The 11,309-nt window shown below is 43.3% G+C and overlaps 1 protein-coding gene across 4 annotated transcripts in view; it reads right to left on the bottom strand.

Moving 5' to 3' along the window:
- Positions 1-495: 495 nt before the first annotated feature.
- usp28 (ubiquitin specific peptidase 28) overlaps positions 496-11,309 on the bottom strand; it is a 64,877-nt gene continuing 54,063 nt past the window's right edge. For 3 of the 4 annotated variants that reach the window (XM_052039728.1, XM_052039725.1, XM_052039727.1), the window contains 6 exons: positions 6,034-6,212; positions 3,790-3,868; positions 3,090-3,169; positions 2,514-2,637; positions 1,716-1,911; positions 527-899 (listed from right to left, as the gene is read on the bottom strand). In XM_052039728.1, coding sequence (XP_051895688.1) covers positions 724-899; positions 1,716-1,911; positions 2,514-2,637; positions 3,090-3,169; positions 3,790-3,868; positions 6,034-6,212 — 834 coding nt within the window. In that variant the 3' untranslated portion in view covers positions 527-723. Of the gene's footprint in view, positions 900-1,715; positions 1,912-2,513; positions 2,638-3,089; positions 3,170-3,789; positions 3,869-6,033; positions 6,213-11,309 lie in introns of all 4 variants that reach the window. The other variant, XM_052039726.1, reaches the window with a different exon arrangement.

The raw sequence follows: 11,309 nt of genomic DNA, 5'->3' as shown, positions 1-11,309 counted from the left end.
TGTAGCTATGACACTTTATTCTGTACTCTGTTATTGTTTTTACCCTGTACTACCTCAATGCACTGTGAAATGAATTGATCTGTATGAACAGTATGCAAGACAAGTTTTTCACTGTACTGCAGTACATGTGACAGTAATAAACCAATACCAAGTTTTATGGAAAGGTTTCATAACGTGAGCTGAGAAGCAATTTAACTGTTTGCTGATTAAATGGAGTTGTCAAATACTGAACTTATATTTACTTCATAGCTGTGAATTTCTTCTAGGCTGATGGGCAATGCCTGAGGTCGTGTCCAGAGATGGGTTATTCAGTTACTGTGCCCACCTGCTCAATTGAGTGGAAGAGGCTCAAGGATCTGAATGCTCTAATCATGTTCCCCCTCTTCCCTTCAATGTCCTGCCACAGCTTATACGGATCTAATATTTCCCTTAACTTTCAGAAAAATCTTCTAAAATATGCACAAACACAGAAAATGACAATTGCACACAGGGAATAAAATATAAGTGGTATTTATTGCACAACAAATACAAAATACAAAGTTGCATGAAAATAAAGGCACCCAGTATTTCATGTAACTCATGCTATGTCTCCACTCTCCCAGACCTGACATAACAGTGTTTGACAATCAGCTACAGGATCAATGCTTGGGAAGTGCTTTGGTACACAAAGACCACATAATTCAAATGATCAAGTATTCAAAATTCCAGTATCAGACAGAGGGGCTATTTGACAGTGACAGGTGACGTGCTGTGAATGGACTCCATTACTGCCGCAAACCTGTTACACAGGTCATGGGGCGAGTTCGGCCGGATCTTTGGCGGCTCTCGTAGGATTCGAACCTCCACAGAACAATCCAAAAGCCTCGGGAGGAATTCAGTGAGTTTCTCCTGCAGATGGGCTGCAAAGTAAAAGCATAGACGTTAGCCAAAAATTACAGCTTCAGCCATTTGAGAGCACAGTCTACACATAATGGAATACATTCCCAGTAGATCAAGAAACTACTGTCAAACAAATTACTTCAGGATTTCAGATGACAACACAAAGTATAATGAACATCCAGCTAATTTGCTTTCGGAGGAGCCAATTTATGGATGAAGTGGGCCGATTCCAGTGAAGCCATTTTAAAACATCAATCGAGGAAGACCCTAAAATTGACCTGATTGTAGAATGTTTCAGGATTTTTTTTTAAACTGGGTACCTTCAGCCTCAAATGGTAACACAACACGGCTGTGTATCCATTATGGATGCTGAGAACGTTTCTCTTGCTAATGATATGCCTACCTCCTCTTATTATGGAGGGGCTGCAGGGGTGGGGGTGGAAGCAGATACAACAACGGTGTTTAAGAGGCCTTTAGATAGACACATGAACATGCAGGAGATGAAGGGATATGGATCATGTGCAGGCAAAGAGATTAAGTTTAATTTGGCATTGTGTTCGGCACAGACATTGTGGGCCCAAGGGTCTGTTCCTGTGCTATACTGTTCTATGTTAACGAGAAGGAACAGCACTGAATCCCTGCTCCAAAACATCCTTCTACCAAATGAACTATAAGCAGACACATTGATCAGAATCTATAGGGGGCCCCAAATAAAGGGCAGAGGACGAGGAAGAATGGGACTAATTCAACAATATTTTCAAAGAGCTGACACAGAGGAAAAGGGCCAAATGGCTTCTCCCTGTGCTGTCTTTCAAGGAACAGATACTTAGACTTACAATCCATGTCTTCACCAAGGTAGGAACACCAGTGGTTTCTCATCATCTCCACCGCAGCCAGGTCTTCCTTGGAGAGCTCATTGGTGACTATCAGGTGCATGCATGGAATGACCAGGTCATTCATTATGCTCAATCCTTCCGCTACATCGCTCTCATTGCCACTTTCAAACAAGTGTGCTGCATGAGCATTCAGCTCCTGCAATGAGAAGTGTGAAGTACAGGTTAGTATATTACTATTGAAAGGGATTTTAATATTGTGGGTTTGTTTAATGAAGCATCTATTCTATTAATACCTGCTGGTTAATCAAAGCAATTCTTTTCCTGCTTGTATTGCTATCAACACTAAAACATTATCAGCACCATCTATTAACTGGCAAAAACAACTCCTGGATGGTCTTGAGATACAAATGGAGCACAAGACCTCATGCAGAAGCCCAACAACAGCACAGTACAACAATGTGGCAGCAGGAAAGATGTCAAAGTTGCAAGTGCCTAAAATGATATAGGATTAGATAATACTAGAGTGCTGACAGCAAATGAGAGAAATTATTCTCTTGGATAAGGAATCTCACAGGTTTGTAAAGAAGTTCAAGGGGTTCAAGTTACTTTATTGTCATTCACCCATATGCTATAGGAAACACATGGAGGAACAAAACGTCGTTTCCCCCAGACTCTCACAACAGAGGATATTAACCTGTCTTTTCTCTTTTGGATATTGTTCATCCCCCCACCCCCCTGATAAAAATGTCAAATCCTATATATTGTACTGAGATTCCCTCTTCCAACGCAGTGACTGACCAGAAGGCACTTTCTCCTGTAGAATGCAATCAATGTCTCGTCAACACCCCGATTCTTCCCATTCTTCAACAGCTTCAGGTTGCTGTGGTATGCATGGACCAAGTAAGTGAGGGATTCACGGCATCTACAAGGTACAAAAATATGGATTCAAGCACTATTTTAAATAACTGATCCTATTAAGACTACAGGACAATACAAGGTCATTCAGTCCATCTTCCTTACACCTCTGCCATCGAGTTTCTTCCCCATAGGGTACCCTTTTTCTCTCTTTAGGCCTCTAAATCTAGGAATCAGTTTCTAACCGCGAGATCAGGCGATTAACTCACTTTGTCCTATTCAGCAGCTCCCTCAAGAGGCCAGAGGAAGAACTTGGTCTCAAACTTCTTCCATTCACGCCTCCAAAATGTCCTGAACTACTTCTTGTGACCCAGGCTAGTTTGGAGAGACTTCCCCATGAGGGAATCACCATCATAAACTTAACTTCTGTGGACTCTCGAAGGCAATGAACAACGTATTTTCAAAACAAAGGCCCAGACTCAGAGTTCTAGCCTGGCTTTCCAAACATTCAATACGTACTTTCCATTTTGGTAGCACTCCAGTCCAGTCAGGAGGTAGACAGAAACTTTCCGAAACAAGCTATAGTCCTCGTGCCATTCCTGGAAACAAAAAGGTCGGCACAGTATCGAAATGCAGTGCACAAAAGACAAATTGCACCCATTGAGGATGCCACTTCAGACAGCATCAGCATTCATACATTGAATGGACTTGTTTAAAAAAAAGAGGTGAATGTAACACTAGGGTTCCTTCTCACAGCAAAAGTCTCTCAATGTTTTGCAAAGGCAGGAGCAACATTTGACATTTATAATAAGTTTCCTGAAGCCTGGGTGGCGCGGTAGCGTAGTGGTTAACGTGACGCTATTACAGCGCCAGCGATCGGGGTTCGATTCCCGTCGCTGTCTGTAAGGAGTTTGTACGTTCTCCCATGCCTGCGTGGGTTTCCGCCGGGTGCTCCGGTTTCCTCCCATATTCTAAAGACGTACGGGTAGGTTAATTTGGGGTTTAAAATGGGTGGCGTGGACTCGTTGGGCTGGAAGGGCCTGTTACCACGCTGTAAATAAAATTTTAAAAAAACAGAAATGGGAGAGAAACGAGGAAGTGAATTTATAGCAGAGGATGAATATATTTACTCAATGAATTTGCAATGATTGCCCCTCCACATTACAGGGCTTAAAAATCTCCATGATAAAAACCACACATTAGACAAGAGCAATCATACCTTATATTCCTGCATGTCCATATCGGAGGGTCCAATGAGCTTCAACTTTGTCTGTGCCACTTTCATTATACTTATGGACCTACAAATTGAACAAAAGGGGATTTTCTTTTATATTTTAGTGGTGTTGAAGGTTTTTAAATACATTTGTTCCAGAATGTTTATTGTTGCCCATCCCTAGTCATCCCGAGAAGGTTTTGCTGTGTTCTCTGAGCGGCTCGCTACGTCACCCCTAGAGGGAAGAAAAATCCAGGTTAGTGTAGGATTGGAGTCACACGTGCCAGATGAAGTTGGAGTTTCCTGGTAGGACCGTCAGATCAGCCACAGCTTTATTGAATGGCAGAGCAGGTTCTAGAGGCTGTATGACCTACTCATACTTCTTATGTTTTTACATAAGGAACCACGGCAGCTTGCATTTATGTCCTTATGTCTTGCACTGTATTGCTGCCGCAAAACAGCAAATTTCACGACATATGTCAGTGATAATAAACCTGATTCTGATTTAGTACAGCAGCTTGAGAAAAATGGTCCATGTCACCTCACACAGGTACAATCAGGTAAAGTAACTTTCAAAAGATAAATGCCTGGAGAAAATTGATGATTGTGGGAAAGAAGCAGAGGAGTGAGATTAACTGGATAGCGTTTTCCCCAAAGAGGAACAAACAGCTTAATTGTCCAATTCTGTTATTAGAGTCATAGAGCATGGAAACAGGCCCTTCAGCCCAACTCGTCCATGCTGACTGTGTTGCCCAGAGAGCTAGTCCCATCTGCCCGTGTTTGGCCCATAGCCCTCTAATTCTCTCCTATCCATGTCCTCATCTAGATGGCTTTTAAATGTTGCAACTGTACCCGTCTCAACCACTCATTCCAAATACACATCACCCTTTGCGTGAAGCTGCTGCCCCTGATGTCCCTTTTAAATCTCTCAGCTCTGATCTTAAACCTATGCCCTCTTATTTTTAGCAACCCCTCCCTGGGAAACAGACTATGTGCTTTCACCCTACGCCCCTCATGATCGATCTCTAGGGAATTAAGTCCTAATCCATATTCTACGAATCCAAGCATTATCATTTCTGGGAAGATTTTACACAAATCCCAATGGGCAACACCAGCTTATGCTACAATGATGCCCTTAAATTAAAGCAGCAAGTAAGTGGAGAATGGTGCTGTATCTAGAATTATACTGAGATTGTGACCAATCTAATTATTCTGGAGCTTTAGTCTGCATTTATGCTGCATTGTATCCAAGTCTTGGTATCAAGAAGTTTTTCTGTGCCATAACCAAGAGGGAGAATGAAGCTTCTTTCTGGAGTCAGGTAGCCCCAGTTCTGAATTCACATTTTATAAAGTGACAACATGAAATGCAAACTACTTTGTATCTGAATAAAAATTGAAGAATTGATGGCACCATTTGAAGACTCAAAAAAAAAAGAGAATCAGAAGAAAGAATTAGCCCAGCAAAGCTGTTCACATTCCAGCACCGACGAATGTAGGCAATGCTTAAATCAATGCACCATAGAAAGCATCCTATCTGGATGCATCACGGCTTGGTACAGCAACTGCTCTACCTAGGACCACAAGAAACCGCAGAGGGTTGTGGACACAGCCCAGCACATCACATCACAGACACCAGCCTCCCCTCCTTGGACTCCGTCTTTACCTTTCGCTGCCTTGGCAAAACAGCCAGCATAATCAAAGACCCCACCCACCTGGGTCATTCTCTCCTCTTCCATCAGGTAGAAGATACAGGAGCCTGAGGGCACGTACCACCAGGCTTAAGGACAGCTTCTATCCCACTGTGATAAGAGTATTGAACTGTTCCCTTATACAATGAGATGGACTCTGACCTCACAATCTACCTTATTGTGACCTTGCACCTTATTGCACTTTCTCTGTAGCTGTGACACTTTACTCTGTACTGTTATTGTTTTTACCCTGTACTACCTCAATGCACTCTGTACTAACTCAATGTAACTGCACTGTGTAATGAATTGGCCTGTACGATCGGTATGCAAGACAAGTTTTTCACTGTACCTCGGTACAAGCGACAATAATAAGCCAATACCAATAAAAACAAAATACTGGAAACACTCAGCAGGTCAGACAGCATCTGTGAGAATGAGAAACGGTTAACATTTCAGGTCCGGAAAACTTAATCAGGTGTTGTTCTACCCTTCCGGGGATTTAGGAGGGTGCCCACTTTAATTTCAAAGTTGCAATTATAAACTGGGTTAGACTGATCTGCACCTTTCATCATAACTCAGGTTTTTATCTGCAAACTGTTCCAGGAGCGTCCTTTCGATTACCCGCTTGGAAGCTTTGTTCTGGAAGAAGTAGATGAGGACGTGCTGAAGTCTAGGATCATTCTGGGGTGTCGGCTTGTCCTTTGCCAAATCAAACAACCGTGAATACTCTTCATGGAATGCCTAGGTACAGAGGAGGGAGGGAGGAGAGGAGGAGAACAGAAACACACAACTGAGTACCAAGCTATGAAACGGCAGCTGGAAACAAAATGGGGTGAATGGTGGAAACTCAGAATTAGAGGTTCAGGAAATTACTCTGCACTTCTGAGGCATCTTTCCCTTTTGAAGACGATGGATAGAGATCAGAACTGGCAGGCAGCAAGCAAAATAGGGTCTTCATGGAGGTGATTGAGACTAACATGGGACATACATACCCTTGCACCCAGTGCTAACCAAGGAACTTGTGGCTAAGCAGTTCCCCAGAACAGGGAGATGAGAATCAAAGGAAGATTGGCCAAGTCATGCATAGATTAGTGGGCAATCCAAATCCACAAAACTAGCTGGGCTAGACATTCAGTCAGAGCTTACAGGTTTGTGACACTAATGCAAGACTAGGTGTTACTGATGGGTCCATCGATTAGTGACCGAATATATAACACAAGTGACAGTCCAGAGAAAGAGAAACAATAGAGAGATAGACTCAATGGAGCCTCGTCCTGCCTCTACCTTTCTTGGAGGGTTGCATTCAAAACTTCTCCCGAACTCATTGTCCTTTGAAGTGACTAGCAGTGGCCGTCCCACCCTACTATCTAATTGGTCAAGCCAAGAGAAGTTTCTGGAAGACCACAGCAGGAGTAAAACTAACACCAATCAGCAAAGCAGAGCAATGATAACTCCGCCCTGGTGTTCTCCAGTGAAGAACCTCGACAGCAACCATCACTCTTTGGTCTGGCAGCACAGCCAGATGTCCATAGGGGAACTCTGCCGACTGGCACAGTCCCAGCTGCAGGAGTCCGGGCTGAGGGACGCACTGAAGCTCAGTACGGCCAATGCAAAGGCACTGTGGGGAAGGACCACAGTTTATGCTTCTTCTGCTACCGGACATGGAGGGGCTGAGTCGGGTGGGGAAGCCCCTTAAACAATACCCCAGGAGGCTACACGAGTGGCAAGGGTGCTATGGTTTAATACAAATGTTAACACTATTGAATGCATTGACCAAATGGCACTAAGATTGAAAAAAAAATTGCACTGTTTACTCTTTTGCATGTATATTTTATTTTGAATAAAGTTTATTTTTAAAATAATAGAAAAGGAACTCAACAGTAACCAAAGCCAGCGAGGACCACAGCCAGAGAAGGGCTACTTTGAGGGCTCCAACCAAGAGAGCAAAGGCAGCTCCCTGCACCACCTGAGGCAGAAGACCAACCTTCATGAAGGGCAGAGAAACCTGGACTGTGGGACCCCAGCGAAGATGCCCGTGACCAGTCCCAAGCGTGATGGATAGTGATTGGGACAGATAGTTCGAGGTGTGTGTGTGTGTGTGTGCGCGCGCGCGCGCAAAGCTGTGCTTGCGCCAGGATCCGACTTGTGTACTTTTGTTTGCCTGGAAAGTATAAAATACCAGGGTAAAATGCACTTAAAAGGCATATTGGCCGTAGAGCTCAGGAAGAGTGGGAGCAACAAACTCCATCCAAACTGTCACCTTGTGTTGAAAATGCTGACCGATTTCATTGTATATTTGTCTGTTGAACAATGACTGAGCAATCTAAGCCTGAGGTTTGACACAATGCCTCCCCATTTCAGACAGATATCTATTTACATTCCAACTTCTCATATGTCAGGTCGCTATTTCTAAGAATCTGTCAGCCCTATAAATAAATTCACCAATGAACAAGAGGGCCGATGGCAAAAAATTGTAAGAAGACTGATCCTTAAAAGACAATTGCAAACCATCAGATTCTTAAGAGAAATTTTACTGTTTGCATCAAAGTACTTGATTCACAGTTTAACAGATTTAGAGTATTTTGACCTATTTAAGTGGTTTGATCCAAAATAATACATATCCACGCCATGTATCTTGACTGGAGAATCATTAATTTGTGGAAATAATGAAAAGACCTCCTTAATTTCCGGTGGAGGAGGAAAGTCAATTTCAGGTCTGGTTTTTATAGGCGCCTACTTCAGCAGCCCTTCAGATTTAATGACGACTTCCTTCCATTCCAGTTCTGTGACTGGTGAGGCCAACGGGGGATGCACTGACTGCAATGGGGAGGGAGAAGAACACATTTGATAGGGCAGGCAGCTGGGTAGCTTGGGAGGTGGTGCATACCCTCTACCATTTATGCAGGGCTACTGATGAACTAATCTTGTCATCCTAAATACGTCATCTCCATTTTGAACTGTCAGGGGCGAGAAGTCCTGATGCAGGGTTTCTACCTTAAACATTGACAATTCCCTTCCTCCCACAGATGCTGATCAACCCATCGAGTTCTTCCAGCAGATAGTTTGTTGCACGAGGAATTGCCACATCAATAAGGATGTTATATTTTTCCAAGGCGGCTTTGGGATCATCTTTTGCCCTGTCCATATCTTTCTGTCACAGAGCTTGAGAAGGAATGCCTGTTTTGGGAGGCTGGCGTCAGGCATGCAAACGACATGACCTGCCCACTGGAGCCAAATGAGTCTAATTAGGACCTCGGTACTGGGGATATTCATCTGAGAGAGGGCACTGCTGTTGGTTCTCTTATCCTGCCAATTGAGTTGGAGGATTTGCAATGACAGCATTGGCAGCATCTCTCCTGTCCATGGCTGTGCTTGCCGTAGGTGGCCCTTGTTTCAGAAACATACAGGAGGGCAGGGACATTGTTGCCTGGTTGACCTTGAACTTTGTGCCTGATTTGAGGACTTGATATTCAAATGTTTTAATTTCTCAGATGGTCAAAGGCTGGGCTGATACTTTGAAGATGTTAGTGAATTTCATCAGTCTGCCTTTATTGAGAAACAAAGGACTGCAGATGCTGAAATCTAGATGAAAAATACTATGGCCTGCTGAGTTCCTCCAGCATCATAGTGTTTTTGTCTTTATTCAGAGGTGGCTCCTGAGGTATGGAAAGAGGTCCATTTCTCCCCACCGCCCAGCTCTCTTTGTGGACATTGTCAGAGGGCTGTTTCATACAGGGACAAGCTGGCAGAGGGCCTTTGTACTGTGGATGTTAAGTGCAAGCCCCATTGTCTCATATCCTTCTGTGTACGAGTCAATGGAGTTCAGCTTCCGAACATGCACAACTTAAATGTGAGGAATTTAAATTCACAATCTCCTTTGTAACATCTGGGAGGAGGGAGACACTCCAGGGAACCTCAGAAATGTTGCAATGGTAAACTTTTTCATGGAAGAAAACAAATCTGATTGTGGCAACTACAGAGGGGTCTCCCTGCTGGTGGACAAAGGAACAGTTTTTGCTCGGGTCCTTCTCAATCACCTCCCCCCAAGTGGCAAAAGAGCAGCTCCTCAAATCACAGTGTGGGTTCACTCTAACTAAAGGCAGACATGATCTTTACGATGCTTCAGCTTCAAGGAAGGGGCAAAGTGCAGCATCAACCACTAAGCATGACATTGTTTTCTCAGTTACGATGAACTATGGATTACCTGCCTCAGAAGTTCATCACCATCTTAGATCTGCTTCACGAAGGCATGCAAGCAAGGTCCACAACAGACCCAACCTCGGTGCAATCTGATGCAGACTGGCATCAAGTAAGAATGCATCACCTCAATGCATTTTTCCCTACCATCTTTTTGCTGCAATGCTGCACCTCACTGCCAACAAGCTTCCCACTAGGGTGGAGTTAATCTACTTGCATAAGTATCATAATGACAGTGCAAGTTCAGCCTGAAACCAGACTTAGGATTGAGTAGGGACTGGTGTCAAGACTCCCCAAAATGAGGGAGTCCCATTCTGTTCTACTGTAGAGGCCCATTGGCCCTGTGCACAGGAATCACACTGCACGAATTTAATCCAACACTGTGTCCATAGAATAGATAGTGGCTATTTAGTCCCTTGAGCCTCTTCCTTTATTCAACAGATCATGGCTTTACCTCACCTTAGTTCCATAAGCCTTTGTACCCTTGCATAGCAAAGGTTTTTCATTCCAAATTTAGAAATTATTAATCTCACATGGTCTGTTTTAGGAGGAGAATTCTAGATTTCCACTGTAGTTTTTGCGGGGGATACATTTTGATTTCTCCTCTAGAAGGCCCAGCTCTAACAGTAAGGAAATGGCCACTTATTCTGGACTGCATCCTCTCTGTTGGAAGAAACAGTCTTTCCGCCATCCCACATCACCAATTCTTCTGGTTACTTTACACATCTCGATTTTCTATACTCAACAGAGCAGAAACCCAGTCCAGGAGTTAAAGTGCAGAAATTATGATGACGCAAATGTCTTCAGTATGCTTTCTGGAATGATACACTAACTTTATCCAAGATGCTTGTGTCAAGATAGAGAAAGCCACAATCAGTACGTGGCTGTATTGACAGCCCACATGCATAATGAAAATGATCAATTATTTAATTCAAGAATTAGAACATTTGTGAAGTATAACAGTAGTAAGTTGGGTGGGTGGAGATATTGTGGTTCCTAAACTTATATACATAAAATTCACCACTACAATTCTTGGCACAATCTTCAACTGATTAGGTCAAAAGCCCTGGAATCCCCCTGTAAACATTTATACATCTTCTTCAAGATACTCTATAAGACATACCTCCTTGACCAAGCCTTTCAACTATTTTCCAAATGTAGTGCAACTTCTATTTTATGCACCTCATTATACTGCAGTTCCAAATATATGCTGCCAGATTATCATGACCCCAAGGAGGAAGTTAGGTAAATGTTAGTTTCAATTATAACACAGATGTTGAGTTGACCCTATAGACATTACATACAGGTTGAACTGTATGTACCACCATGAAACATCTCAGTTTGTTAAGGGGGAGATGCAAATGTAAGCTGCTCAACCTCAGAATCAGTAATCGAGTTGACAGACGTTGACAAGTAGCACAAATCCATTGGGACCAGGTAGATTAATGAAAATTAAATTGCCATTTAGCACCTGTGTATCTAATATCACTCAGAGCCAACCAAAACACATGTCATTTTCCATGCCCAACCCAATTCACCCCTCACCGTGAGTGTAGCAGTTTTGGACATGCTGTTCACATGCAGTGATGGAGAACATGCCATTCTGACCAGGATAGGATGCGGTGGGCTAGTCAGACGTAC

The sequence above is a fragment of the Pristis pectinata genome, chromosome 27 (genome assembly GCF_009764475.1).
Source record: "Pristis pectinata isolate sPriPec2 chromosome 27, sPriPec2.1.pri, whole genome shotgun sequence".
NCBI classification, from domain to species: Eukaryota; Metazoa; Chordata; class Chondrichthyes; order Rhinopristiformes; family Pristidae; genus Pristis; species Pristis pectinata.
Note: the sequence above shows the minus strand (reverse complement) of the source record. Positions and strands in the feature narration are given on the sequence as shown.